This window comes from Narcine bancroftii, chromosome 5 (assembly GCF_036971445.1).
Source record: "Narcine bancroftii isolate sNarBan1 chromosome 5, sNarBan1.hap1, whole genome shotgun sequence".
Lineage (NCBI taxonomy): Eukaryota > Metazoa > Chordata > Chondrichthyes > Torpediniformes > Narcinidae > Narcine > Narcine bancroftii.
Window position 1 is genome coordinate 185,885,938 of NC_091473.1, and position 14,976 is coordinate 185,900,913.

Consider the following 14,976-nt stretch of genomic DNA (forward strand, 5'->3'; position numbering starts at 1 on the left):
AGTGTGTTGTTTCTGGCGTGACGGACTCCGGGTCTCAGCGGACTTTGCTTCTCTTGTATAAATGTGGGTTAAACGCCTCAGCGATACCGCCTATCGCTGCTTCACAAGGATCATGGACTATCCAGCCATTTACCACATCACCAGGATTTACTGCCCGGTATTTTTCACGGTTGGAATCCCTGATAAGACACTTGTGTTGGCTCCGAGGGCTTCAGTTCTATGTTGCTCTTGTCCTTCTCCATATCTCGCCTCGATACCCCGCACAGATGCTGCCTCGCCGATTGAGATTTTATTCCCCGATGGTTGAATTTCTTCTGCACTTTTACGCATTGTTTAATTTCACTTAATTTTGACTATATTTTAAACCGTTTGGGTCTTGCTCAATTCATAATCCCATTTGTAAAATCGGTGCCCATATTAACATCGTCCCTGCATTTACTTTGATGCAGTTTCCATCGCATTACTGACAAAAGATGTTTTTTTTTAAATCAGGAGCCATTTGATACGATGAAATATTTATCAACAACGAGACAATCTTTACTCTCCAATTTCCTCCCAACTGAGCGATGTTGGGCGGCACCATCGGCAAACCGCCTTTGCGGCGCCAGCGATAGGGGGACGGGGGTTCGAATCCCGTGCGGTTTGTCCGTTTTGTCCGAATCTGGGCGGGTAATTCCCGGGGGATGCAGTTTCCTCCCAGTGTTCACAACGGACCGTGTTGTATCTCAATTGCCCGTAACTTGTGCGGCATGGACTAGAGGAAAGAATGGACTGTTACAGCAAGTATGTCAAAATTTAAAAAAAAAAAAAAAAAATATATATATATATATATATATATATATATACATATATTCTATTTAGGAGAATCTTAGCGAAGATTTTGCCTGCAATGGAGAGCAGCGTGATTCCCCTGTAGTTTGAGCATTCTGATTTCTCGCCTTTGTTTTTGTACAGGGTGATGATGGTGGCATTACGAAGGTCCTGAGGCAGCATTCCTTGGTCCCAGCAGAGCTTGAGAAATTCATGCAGTTTGGCATGCAGAGTTTTGCCGCCAGCCTTCCAGACCTCTGGGTGGGGGGGGGGGGGGGGGGAATTCATCCATACCTGCTGCTTTGCCACTTTTCAGTTGTTCAATTGCATTATATGTCTCTTCCCGGGTAAGGATCTCATCCAGCTCTAGCCTTAAGGGCTGTTGAGGGAGCTGGAGCAGGGTGGATTCTTGGACTGAGCGGTTGGCACTGAAAAGAAATTGGAAGTGTTCTGACCATCGGTTGAGGCTGGAGATCTTGTCGCTGAGGAGGACTTTGCTGTCTGAGCTGCGCAGCGGGCTTTGGACTTGGGATGAGGGGCCCTACACAGCCTTTAGAGCCTCTTAAAAAACCCTGAAGTCGCCAATGTCCGCGCTGAGCTGGGTTCGTTTGGTGAGACTAGTCCACCACTCATTTTGGATCTCCCGGAGTTTGCGCTGAAGATGTCTGCATGCGTGACGGAAGGCTCGTTTCTTCTCTGGCCAGGACGGCTTTGCAAGGTGAGCCTGGTGGGCAGCTCGCTTCTTTGCCAGCAGCTCCTGGATTTCCTGGTTGTTTTTGTTGAACCAGTCCTTGTTTTTCCTGGAGGAGAAGCCCAGTATCTCTTCAATGGTTTGCAGTATGGCAGTCTTCAGCTGATCCCAGAGGGTTTAGGGGACAAGTCCGTGAAGCGGATTGCATTCTCAAGCTTTGGTTTGAGGTTTGCCTGGAAGTTTCCTCTCACTTCGTCTGACTGCAAGTTTCTAACATTGAACCTCTTTCTGGGGGCTTTACTGTTCCTGGACTTTGGCTTGAAGTGAAGGTTGAGCTTGCAGCGAACAAACCGGTGGTCAGTGTGGCATTCCACGCTGGGCATGACCCTGGTGTGGAATACATCTCGTTTTTCTCTTTCTTGCACCAGGATGTAGTCCAGGACATGCCGATGTTTGGATTGGGATGCATCCAGGTAGTCTCCAGGCTGTCCCTCTCCTGAAAAAGGGTGTTTGTAATGACAAGCCGCTGTTCTGCGCAGAGCTCCAACAGGAGGCGCCCGTTGTCATTGCACTTGCGGACACCATGCTTGCCCAGGATTCCTGGCCAGGTTTCTGAGTCTTTGCCTACCCGAGCATTGAAGTCGTCAAGGATGACAACCTTGTCGGCTGTAGAGGTGCGTTGAATGAGGTTGCGCAGATCAGTGTAGAACTTGTCCTTTTCAGCTGGTTCCGCCTGAGTGTTGGAGCATAGACACTGATGAGGGTGATGCGATGCTTGTTTTGAAGGGAGAGTCTCATGGACATGATCCAGTCCGAGTGGCCTGTCGGGAGGTTTTCGAGAGTGGAGGCAATGGAGTTCTTGACCATGAAACCTACACCAGATAGGTGTCATTCATCCATAGGCTTGCCAGACCAGTAGAGTGTGTAGCCCGCGCTGCGTTCTTGGAGGCTGCCTACATTTGCCAGGCGGACTTCACTGAGAGCAGCTATGTCAATGTCAAGTCTGAGGAGTTCATGTGCGATGAGGGCAGTCCGACGTTCAGATCGGTGGCTGTCAGCCTTGTCTAGCATGGTGCTAATGTTCCAGCATGGTACCTTGAGTTTGTGAGCATCCTTTGAGGGGGAGGACGTGGAGGGGGACATGTCCTCGGGCCTGCACAAAGGAGGTTTTAGGTGGAGTGCAGTGTGCGCAGTACTGGTCCCACCCTTTACACCCATGGATTGTGTGCTGTGGCCAAGCAAGCTGGGACGTGGCAGCGAGGTCCTTGGGTCCTAGGTTTTATATCAGAGTGGCCTTCTCCTATGCAGGTTTCTTACCTGGGCTGGAGGGGCCTGCCTCCCCTCCTAGGTCGGAACATACCTGGTCGCAATCCAACCTGTCAATGGTGGTTGGGGCCTCTGAACGGCATAATCACGCTCCAAAATTGAATCTGAAAGTCAAGGCCTAGGAGGATAGGCGCACAGAGGCCGTGCATAATTAATAACACTATATATATCATTATTTGTCTAGTGATTAGTCTAGTAGCTATGCTGCCTCATTGAGCGGCGGCTGCGGCCCAGTGTGGGCAGAGGGTAGGTGGCGGCGGTCCCGATCCGGGCATCCAATCCATGCTGCTGAATATCCAACTGCGCTGGGTAGGTCACATCTCCAGAATGGAGGACCATCGCCTTCCCAACATCGGGTTATATGGAGAGCTCTCCACTGGCCACCGAGACAGAGGTGCACCAAAGAAGAGGTACAAGGACTGCCTAAAGAAATCTCTTGGTGCCTGCCACATTGACCACCGCCAGTGGGCTGATATCGCCTCAAACCGTGCATCTTGGCACCTGACAGTTCGGCGGGCAGCAACCTCCTTTGAAAAAGACTGCAGAGCCCACCTCACTGACAAAAGACAAAGGAGGAAAAACCCAACTCCCAACCCCAACCGCTGCAACCTTGTCTGCCTGTCCCGCATCGGACCTGTCAGCCACAAAAGAACCTGCAGCTGACGTGGACATTACCCCTCCATAAATCTCACCTTCAAAACCGTTCTTCGACCTTTATGCACCCTTGTGTATTTTTGTTTACATTTGATAAATTAGTTCTTCCCAAAGAAACAGACGCTGTCGGAACAAATTTTGTCTCAACATTCATGCTCCCCACAGCACTTTCCGTTTCAGCCACTGACCTGGTCTTGGTATCTGAGGTGATCGGCACTTCAACGACCTGGAGTCCAGAGTCCACCATCTAAACCGCTCTCAGATCGCACTCCAGTCCGCTGTTGTCATCCATCTGGGGTTGGGGTAAAGTTGGGTAGTGAGAGAGACAGAGAGAGAGAGAGAGCGAGAGAGAGAGAGCGATCCAGAGATAGCCCGGGTCTTTTGTGTTCCCACTTTATGATACTCAGCAATCCTCGTCCGAGAGGGGGACGGAGAAATTACAACGTTTTCGGGCACAAATATCAAATGTAAAGAATCCGGGTTCGCGCGGTTGAATATAGTTCTTTTGGTATCTTTACATTTAATGTAATTGCAATTGTCATTCCATGGCGGAGGAATTATGATCTCTCACGCTGAATCACTCGATAGCTCGTCGCAATGGCAATAGCTGATTTAAAGTGTATGGTCTTCGGTGCGTTGCTGGAGCAGATTAATAACATTTACATTTATTCTCCGCATTTGCTCTTCACTCCAATCCACATTCTGACCTTTGTCCTGAGGTTTGGAGCCATGGACTGTTCTGTTTGGTTGACGGTGGCTTTCACGTTCGATCGTTACATCACAATTTGTTGTGTTAGCATGCGGGAACGGAATTGCGCCGAGCGAACAGCAACGGTTGTGATGGTAATTGTTACAATTTGGACCTGAGTGAGGTACGTTCCATTCGCCTTCGGAATTAAACCTTTGATCCTCATTGACCACTTGCCATGGCGCTGCGTGGCCAAAGCTGAATATTCGACCATATCCTTCTGGAAAATGTATGGGTCTTCCTTTGCGTCACCACACCGTTATTGCCAATCGGCCTCATTGTATTCGGCAACGTTTTAACCGTCCGTCATGTCATCGCGGCAAATAAAACACGTCGAAATCTCTGGAAAAACATTGTGAAGTAAAGGGATCCGGAGGAGGAAAACCGCAGAAAGTCAATGGATTTGTTGTTTTCTCTCTCCGCCAATTTCATTTTGTTTTGGATCCACTGTGGCGTGTTTCAATCAAAATGACAAACACAAAATTATTTTTACACGGACAGATATCTAAATAACCGACATATATCCTGCAGCAATGTGCATTAAAGTTTGAATTTCTTTGTACCTTCACCAACACGTGTATCTACAACTTGTCCCAAAGGAGATTCAGGAAGGAGCTGAATATTTTGAAGAAATATCTCTTTACATTAACGTGATGGCGTAGTACGTGAATCTTCCGTTTTGTGTTCAAATAAATCTTCCAAATGATCTGCAGATTGGGAAGGAATATAAATCGATGTTGCCACGTGTGACTCAGAGATGACTATTTCAACGTCATGTAGTAACGATACTGGAATTAAATTTGCAAATCTTGTTCATAAACAAAGTTCCGGTGATGTGTATGTGTGTTTAATTTCTTTCTGTCCCACCATTTCTCCCTCCCTCCTTTAATCAGTCATGATTAACTATGGGAATTACGCCGCTGGTAGTCACTGGATTGTTCAACAAGGATGTCTGTGACAATTGAGGTCACAGATAATTAATGTGTTTGTGTTTGTGTGTTTGTATACATATTCATAAGTAGAGATATATGCACCAAATCATGGCATTGTTGATATGTGTGTTGAAATAACCAAAGTAATACGCACTTCAGCCCTTCTGGTCTGTGCTGAACTATTATTCTGCCCAGGCTCACTAACCTGCACCCAGTCCATAGCTCTCTATAGCCCTCTCATTCATGTACCGAAAAGGCATAAAAGGTAGAATGGACGCAGCATTTCTCACTACAACTGGCAGCTCATTCCACACTCCTTCTACAATCTGTGTGAAGAAGTTCCCCCTCATGTTTCTCCTTCCACCCTTTCACCGATGTCCTCTGGTCAGTATCCCATAGATTGTGAAGCTGGACAATTTAAAGCATAAAGAGAGAAACTGCTGTCAAAGGCCGTGATTTCCACAGACTTATATCCTAAATCGTCTCTTTAACAAGGGTTTAGAGCAGGGGAGCCCTCCCTCTCATTGGACGAGAGCTCTGGGAAAGAAGAGTTTGAATGGGATAGTGGGGGTTGGGCTTCACACCAGGCACTGTGTTTGCCAGCAGCCATTTTAGACCTACAGACCAGGAAAGTGGTCGTTCTTAAGGCACTTCTGGCACTTTGCTTTTCTTGCTGGGTACTGGGACCTGCTGTGCTTGTCCCTCACGCATAAATAACATTTTGGGTTTGCAGGGGGCAGTGTAGCAGCAGCCGACAGGCCGTCAGTATATCGGGGGTTGGTAGGGTAGAAGGGCACTCTTCTCACATCAGAACGTGGGGTCCAGTCCCTAGAGAACTCGTTTGACTTTAAGGCTGCATCCTGCATTGTGATTGCAATCCGGGCTACGTCCTCAAGTTTTTCTACCCCTTGTTCGAGCAAGCGCAGCCTCACTTCGTTCAATTGGAGTGCAGCCACATAGGCATCCCGGACGAGATTGCTTGTGATCTCGGCAGCAGTTTTGTCCACACAGTTACAATCCTTTCCCAACGCCTTGACTACTTGTAAATATGCCCTGCTGGACTCGCTGGGCTGTTGCTTTCTCGATGCAAGCATGAGCCGGGCATGAACTCTGTTCAATGGTTGATCGTACAGTCCTTTCAGTACCTTTATGGCTGCGGTGTAAGTGGTCTCATCCTGGATGTGCTCGTAGACTCTCAAGGACACCATGCTGTTAGATGCTGGTTATCCTCCTGAACCTCAATGAGCCTTAGGAAGTTTTCAAAGTTCATCAGCCAGAACTTAAAGGCTTTGAAGGCTGTAGCTGACTGTGGGTCGATGTCAAGTTTTTCTGGCCGAGTCAGATGCTCCATCCCTTTAAAAAAAAAATTCTTTTTGCCAATAAAATTGTAGAGCTCGTCGAAAGAACAAAAGACTTGTTGATCCAAACCAAGGCTTTTATTAGCAAAAGACAGGAGCTCTTCACAAGTGGCCAACCAGTCCAGAATGATCCGACCTGGCTAGGGACACAACTCTTTAAGGGCTAGACAGTAGGCGTGGCTGAGCGTGGCAAGATGGCTAGAGTCTAGACGTGTAATCTCGACCACTCTGGCCGAACTTTTAAGTTCCCGTTTTTAACCCTTTGTTTTCAAGTTTAAACTTTTTAAATTTCAGTCTATAGTATTAAGGAACTGTTATGGCCATTAATGGTAAAAAGATTAAACTTCAAGTGCAGAAGAAATAGCATTTACGGAGTCTTGAAGATTTAGGGACTAAACAGCTTGCTACAGCCTCAGGTTTAATTTTTTCAGTGCCTAAACCACAAAGATTGGCTGTGGGAGCTGCAAATAAATGACTACTGCTCACCAAGAGAAGGACATCGCTGGAATTACCCGTTCTCAGGAAGAATAGCGTGTGCCCACGAAGTTGATCCCGATTCTGGCAGCCTGCCGATTTTAACGGAGGGAGCACGCAGGAAGACGACTCCATTGTTTGAAACGACTCAGGCAATGTTCCAACCTGAAAAGATCGATCTAATCCGTGAATATTTGAAACAACAGCGAGGTGCGGGGTGGGGGGAGAACAGTGGCGACCCCTTGAGGAAGTCGGGGTGCCATTGCTGGGAGTCCAGACGCGCAGTAGAACCGTTAAATTGCCTGTTGTTGAGATGCAGCAGGAGCTGCAGTTACCTGGTTCTGCCACTACGTTAGAGAAAGCAGGGCTGAGCTTTTCTGAGCAACAGTATAAGCAGTTAAAGGCTGTAATTCAGCCTATAATGCAAGAGCTGGCTCAAATGAATGTTAGTATAAGGTCAGAATTCACTACAGTTACAGCACGTGAGGAAGCATCTTGTGATGATTTTTTTAAAATTCAGTCTGCTTTTTTGAAATGTAAACAACAATAGAGGAAAATAGACTACTTGGAGAATCAAAGTAGAAGGAATAATGTGAAAATTGTTGGTTTGCCAGAAGGTTTGGAAGGACAAGATCCTCTTCATTTTTTTAAAGACTGGATTCCACAAGTATTTGGGCAAGTATTTTTCTCTGGAGGCTTGGTATTGGAAAGAGCTCATAGAGCTTTAAGAAGAACACCTCTACCTGGTCACTCACCGAGACCTGTGATAATTCGATGTTTGAATTATTTGGACAGAGAAGCAATACTTCGTCTAGCAGTGCAAAATGCGAGACAACGACAGGCTCCATTATTGATTCAGTTTAGTAGAGTTTTTAATCCATATTTGAGTCAAGAGGTTATTCAGTGTCTGTGATAGTACAGGTCTATCACCAATGTACATAGTGTATATAGTTACTGTACCTAGACTGTGCTTACAGCGATTGGCTGAGAGCTAAGCCACTCCTATTGTCTGGGCCTTAAAGGGTTGTGTCCCTAGCCAGGTCGGATCATTCCGGACTGGTCGGCCACCTGTGAAGAGCTCCGGTCTTTTGCTAATAAAAGCCTTGGTTTGGATCAACAAGTCTTTGGTTCTTTCGACGAGCTCTACAATTTTATTAGCAAAAAGAATTTTTTTTGAAAGGGATGGAGCGTTTAACTCGGCCAGAAAAACTTGATATCGACCCACAGTCAGCTACAGCCTTCAAAGCCTTTAACATCTGGCTGCTGAACTTTGAAAACTTCCTGAGACTCATTGAGGTGGAGGAAGATAACCAGCGTCTAACAGCATTGCTGTCTATGGTGTCCTTGAGAGTCTACGAGAACATCCAGGATGAGACCACTTACACCGCAGCCATAAAGGTACTGAAAGGACTGTATGATCAACCGGTGAACAGAGTTCATGCCCGGCTCGTGCTTGCGTCGAGGAAGCAACAGCCCGGTGAGTCCAGCAGGGCATATTTACAAGTATTAAAGGCATTGGGCAAGGACTGTAACTGTGTGGACAAAACTGCTGCCGAGATCACTAGCGACCTCGTCCGGGATGCCTATGTGGCCGGGCTCCGATCGAATGAAGTGAGGCTGCGCTTGCTCGAACAAGGGGTAGAAAAATTAGAGGACGTGGCCCGGAATGCAATCACAATGGAGGATGCAGCCTTAAAGTCCACCGAGCTCTCTAGGGACTGGACCCCTCGTTCTGATGTGAGTAGAGTGCCCTTCTACCCTACCCCTGACAGCCTGTCGGCTGCTGCTACCCTGCCCCGTGCGAACCCGAAATGTTATTTCTGCGGGAGGGACAAGCACAGCAAGTCCCAGTGCCCAGCAAGAAAAGCCAGGTGCCAGAAGTGCCTTAAAAACGGCCACTTTGCTGCAGTCTGTAGGTCTAAAATGGCCGCCAGCAAACACAGTGCCTCGTGTGAAGCCCAATCGCCGCTTTCCCATTCAAACTCTTCTTCCCCAGAGCTCTCGTCCAATGAGAGCAAGGGTTCCCCTGCACGGCAACGCCTGACGTCACGGAGACGCCGAACCCGGAAGGGGCAACCCACCGTCGCAACCATGGTGATGGCCCGCCTCTCGCCCCCGTGCGGAACACTTGACACTGCCGCCGCCACAGCCACCCCCGGGGCCGACGCTACCGCCGCTGCTGCCGCCGCCACAGCCACCCCCGGGGCCGACGCTACCGCCGCTGCTGCCGCCGCCACAGCCACCCCCGGGGCCGACGCTACCGCCGCTGCTGCCGACGCCACAGCCACCCCCGGGGCCGACGCTACCGCCGCTGCTGCCGCCGCCACAGCCACCCCCGGAGCCGACGCTACCGCCGCTGCTGCCGCCGCCACAGCCACCCCCGGGGCCGACGCTACCGCCGCTGCTGCCGCCGCCACAGCTACCCCCGCGGCCAACCAGGTGCTCACCCTAGCGTCCATCGCTGACGACCGCCAGGGCCCGACCGCCGCGACCAACGACCAACCCACCGGCAATCGCGAGCAACTACAAACCCCAATACTTACTATTCGCCCGCCAACGCCGCCACAACAGCACTTCCGGGAGGTCCTACAACCTGCTCCTCGAGCGTTGACTACGTCATCCCGTTGCGTGACGTCATCCCGTTGCGTGACGTCATCGCGCAAAACTCCCCTGTCAATTGCTTCAATCACACTGAACCAGCAATGCTCTCATCCCCTCACTAAAGCAATGGAACTGATTAAAGTGCATGGACACTACACCAATTGCTTATTTGACTCTGGGTCAACTGACAGTTTTATCCAGCCAGATCTGGCCCTCCGTTGGGGACTTGACATTATTCCCACTACCCAGAGGATTTCATTAGCGACGAGGTCGCACTCGACTGGGATAAAGGGGTATTGCATCGCCACGCTGGAAGTACAGGGTGTGACGGTCACCCACTTCAAATTATTCGTCCTTCCCCAATTGTGCGCCCCAGTGTTGCTGGGATTAGACTTCCAGTGTCAGTTCCAAACGGTGTCCCTACACTTTGGGGGACCCCACGCCCCCCTCTCGGTCTGCCATCGCCCCACTCCCGAAGCACCCGAGCAACCCGCCCCCATGCCCCGGGGCCAATCCTGCGGCCTTTCCACACTCCGGATTGCCCCGCCAGCACTCTTCGCAAACCTCACCCCTGGCTGGAAGCCTGTGGCCACCAAAAGTCGGCAATATAGTTACGAAAACAGGCAATTCATTAGGAGTGAGGTGCGTAGATTGCTGGATGAGGGCATCATCGAACCCAGTTCAAGCCCCTGGAGAGCCCAGGTGGTGGTTGTCAAGAATGAAAAAAAACTACGGATGGTGGTCGACTATAGCCAGACCATTAACCGCTTCACGCTCCTGGATGCGTACCCCCTGCCACGCATCACGGATGTGGTGAACCAGATCGCCCAGTACCGCATTTTCTCCACTATTGACCTACGTTCGGCCTACCACCAGCTCCCGATCCGCTGCGAGGACCGACCATTCACGGCCTTTGAAGCGAATGGGCGGCTATACCAATTTCTCAGGGTACCATTCGGGGTCACGAATGGTGTCGCGGTCTTCCAGCGGGATATGGACAGGATGGTGGACCAGAACGGGCTAACCGCGACCTTCCCGTATCTGGACAATATCACCATCTGCGGCCACGACGTGCAGGACCACGACGCCAACCTAGACAAATTTATTCAAACTGCCCGTCAGCTAAACCTGACTTACAACTTGGACAAGTGTGTCTTCCGGACCACACGACTCGCTATTCTAGGTTGTGTGGTGGAGAACGGGATAGTCATGCCAGATCCTGACCGCATGCGTCCCCTAATGGACTTACCCCCCCCCCCCACATACCCAGAAAGCTCTCAAACGTTGCCTGGGCCTTTTCTCGTATTACGCCCAATGGGTTCCAAACTACGCCGACAAGGCACGTCCTCTTATCAAGACCACCTCTTTTCCCCTCTCGACCGAAGCCACAGCGGCTTTCGATCGAATCAAATCTGACATCGCTGCTGCGACGCTGCACGCGATCGATGAGTCTGTCCCGTTTCAAGTCGAGAGCGATGCATCCGACTTCGTCCTGGCAGCCACCTTGAACCAGGCCGGTCGGCCTGTAGCCTTCTTCTCCAGAACCCTCCAGGGTCCGGAGAGTAGACACTCCTCGATCGAGAAGGAGGCCCAGGCCATAGTTGAAGCGGTGCGTCGTTGGAGACATTACCTCGCTGGGAGGCGCTTTACACTGTTGACTGATCAACGCGCGGTCTCCTTCATGTTCAGCAACACCCAGCGTGGTAAGATAAAAAACGACAAAATCGCCAGATGGAGAATCGAACTCTCCACCTTTAACTATGACATCCTGTACCGGCCTGGTAAGCTCAACGACCCGCCTGACGTGCTCTCCAGGGGGACGTGCGCCAGCATACAGATGGACAGACTACGGAAACTCCATGAGGCGCTCTGTCATCCAGGGGTCACTAGGTTTGCTCACTTTGTCAAGGCGCGCAACTTACCCTACACAGTCGAGGAGATCCGCTCCATGACCCGAGCCTGTTCGGTGTGCGCTAAATGCAAGCCCCACTTCTTTCGTCCAGATAACTCCCACGTTATCAAAGCCACCCGCCCCTTCGAGCGTCTTAGTGTAGACTTTAAGGGGCCCCTACCGTCGACCAACCGTAATACCTACATCCTTACGGCCATCGACGAGTACTCCCGCTTCCCATTCGCTGTAGCCTGCCCAGACACCACTGCCACCTCAGTGATACAGGCCCTTCACAGTATTTTCACCATCTTCGGGTACCCCAATTCCATCCACAGTGATAGGGGGTCCTCATTCATGAGTGCAGAGCTGCAACAGTACCTTCTGGAGTGTGGTATTGCTTCAAGCAGGACCACGAGCTATAACCCACGCGGTAATGGCCAGGTCGAGAGGGAGAATGCCACCATATGGAGAGCGGTTACACTGGCTCTCCGGTCTAAAGGTCTCCCCACCTCTCACTGGCAGGAGGTTCTCACTAGTGCTTTACACTCCATCCGCTCTCTCCTATGTACTGCAACAAATGCCACCCCCCACGAAAGGATGTTCCTTTTCCCGAGGAAATCCGAGTCGGGAACCACTGTACCGGCATGGCTCACCGTCCCTGGCCCCGTCCTTTTGCGACGCCACGTCCGGCACTCAAAGAACGACCCCTTGGTCGACCGAGTGACTCTACTCCACGCGAACCCACATTACGCATACGTGGAATTCCCAGACGGGCGGGAGGACACTGTTTCGGTGCGGGACCTAGCTCAGGACGCGGTAGACCCAGCAAACCCCCCAACTCCTTCTCCAGGCCCCATGCCGCAACAGAAGGACCAACAGCATCCCAATGACCCGGGCCACACTGCCGACAAAACGACTGGGGAATTGAGCGACGGAGCAGTCGCTCCCGACGAGCCCGCTGGCAACACCACTCCAGTGACCCCAATCCCGGCACCACGGCGGTCACGCCGGATGGTCAGACCCCCTGACCGCTACAGTCCTTGACCTACCCCTTCCTTTCATTCTCTCCCTCGTTTTTGTTTTTTTTCCAGGGTCAATTCTCCAAGAAGGGGTGAATGTGATAGTACAGGTCTATCACCAATGTACATAGTGTATATAGTTACTGTACCTAGACTGTGCTTACAGCGATTGGCTGAGAGCTAAGCCACTCCTATTGTCTGGGCCTTAAAGGGTTGTGTCCCTAGCCAGGTCGGATCATTCCGGATTGGTCGGCCACCTGTGAAGAACTCCGGTCTTTTGCTAATAAAAGCCTTGGTTTGGATCAACAAGTCTTTGGTTCTTTCGACGAGCTCTACAGTGTCGGTGTCGATTTAATCCAGTTAAAGAAGTTTTGTGGCGTAAAGGCTATAAGTCTACTTTTCGCTATCCGGCAGTGTTGAAGGTGTTCTATGGAGAATTTCAATCTCGGTTTTTTGAGAATGATCATGAAGCAATGATTTTTGCTGATTCATTGCCAGATGCAAGAGGAGAAAGATGCAGTCCATCATTGTCTCCTAAACAAAAATCTGGTTGTTCTGGAAATGGAAGAAATGGCAGAAATGGGAATGAAAAGAGTCCAACCTCTCTAGAAATGAGGTCTCCAAGTTTGGAATCTCTTGGATGAACAGAAGAACTTACTTATTCTTATTTTATTTTATATGTCATTATGATATTTTGATGTTATTCTTTGTTTGGCTGGGGAGGGAGAGATTAACCCTACGTTCTATTAGTCATCAGCCACTGGTGGGTGATCCACACCCAAGTTTTGTTTAGGGGTTATTACCTTTTGGTAGTTTTTTGGGGGGATTTTTTTCTCCTTTTTTATTTTTATTTTCATTTTATTTAGTCTTTAATTTGTGGGGTTTTTCTCCTATTGGAGGGCCAATTTACATTGATTTGAGTTTATATATAATGATATTATTAGTTCTTAGTAACATCAGTAGATATGTCAAAGTTGAGGTTTGCTACTTTTAATGTTCGAGGTTTAAAAAGTCCGATTAAGAATAAACACATTTTGGCATATATTGATAAAATGAAAAATGATGTTCCTTTTTTAAAAGAAACACATATGAATTTCAAAGAAAGTATGAAATTGAAGAGGGACTGGGTAGGGCATGTACATTCTTCTTCATTTAATTCCAGGGCTAAAGGTGTAGAAATTCTGATACATAAGAATTTATATTTTGCATTACAATCAATGGAGGAAAAGGCAGGATGTATTCTTAAATTAAATTGTCAGATTTTTAGTGAATTTTGGAATTTACTTAATATTTATGCCCCAAATGTAGATGATAAAACATTTATTTCTGATGCATTTTTATATCTGAGTCAGGCTAATGATAATGTTTTAGTTGGTGGTGATTTTAATTGTGTTTTGGAACCTTTATTAGATAAATTTCCGAAGAAAATTAAGAAATCTAAAATGGTAGTTCAGGTTGTTGATAAAAGATCTTAATTTAGTGGATATCTGGGAATGTCTTAATCCGACAGAGAAGGATTTCCCCTTTTCTTCAACTAAACATGAATCGTTTTCAAGGATTGACTTTTTTTAATATTGTCACATTTACAGGGGAAAATACAACAAGCGGAATATAAATGTAGGGTGATTTCAGATCATTCTTTGTTATACTTTACATATGCAACCTCTGAGAAAATTCAGGTGGCCTATCATTGGAGGTTTAATATAATGTTATTAAAAAATACGGAATTTATTGATTCTTTGAAAAAACAAATTCTTTTTTTTTTGAAAGAAAATTCTAACTCTGTTCAAAGTAAGTTTGTATTATGGGACGCTATGAAAGCCTATTTGAGAGAACAAATAATTAGTTATATTTCTAAAATAAAAAAGAATCGATTAAATCAGAGTCTTGAATTAGAGAAACGGATTAGTGAGTTAGAAAAGAAATTTCAGAAAGATGCTACAAAAGATCAGAAAATAGAATTGTCTGGGTTGAAACTGGAATATAATACTCTACAATCATCAATTTGAATGTATGATTAATAGGACTAAACAACAATGTTATGAATGGGGAGATAAAGCACATAAGGTATTGGCATGGCAAATTAAAGAAAGAACACGTTTCGAGGAGTATTAATGCAGTTAGATTGAATTCGCTTATCACACATAAACCTCGAGAGATTAATGATGAATTTTATTCATTTTATGAAAAGTTATATACATTTGATGGAAAACAAGAAAATAGATCGATTGATCTTTTTTATCACAGTTGAATTTACCAATATTAGAGAATGCAGATATACAGGAGTTAGAAGAACCATAAGTATTGGAGAAATTTAAGTTTGGTCCTTTTTCTATTGTTTGGATTAAGGCTTTTTTTATATAGTAAACCGGTAGCTAGAGTACTGACGAGTGGTTTGATTTTGGAACTGATTAAATTGACCCGATCTACTCGTCGAGGTTGTCCTTTATCACCAGCTTTGTTTGCATTAGT

At 47.8% G+C, this 14,976-nt stretch overlaps 1 protein-coding gene across 4 annotated transcripts; it reads right to left on the reverse strand.

Moving 5' to 3' along the window:
* Positions 1-1,130: 1,130 nt before the first annotated feature.
* Positions 1,131-9,609, reverse strand: LOC138764352 (uncharacterized). Of its 4 annotated transcripts, none has more exons than XM_069940154.1 (3): positions 9,537-9,592; positions 5,452-5,569; positions 1,131-4,936 (listed from the first exon to the last, which is right to left on the reverse strand). In XM_069940154.1, exon 3 carries the CDS (start codon positions 2,391-2,393, stop codon positions 1,749-1,751), a length of 645 nt encoding a protein of 214 aa, XP_069796255.1. In that variant the 5' UTR covers positions 2,394-4,936; positions 5,452-5,569; positions 9,537-9,592; the 3' UTR covers positions 1,131-1,748. The 4 variants fall into 4 exon arrangements, with proteins under 4 accessions (XP_069796255.1, XP_069796256.1, XP_069796257.1 ...); XM_069940155.1 differs by having other exon boundaries at positions 5,411-5,569; XM_069940156.1 differs by lacking the exon at positions 9,537-9,592 and adding an exon at positions 9,441-9,530.
* Between the last annotated feature and the right edge of the window lie 5,367 nt (positions 9,610-14,976).

Coding starts and splice junctions, on each gene's coding strand:
- LOC138764352 (XM_069940158.1), bottom strand. CDS start 2,393: ATGACACCTATCTGGTGTAGGTTTCATGGTCAAGAACTCCATTGCCTC.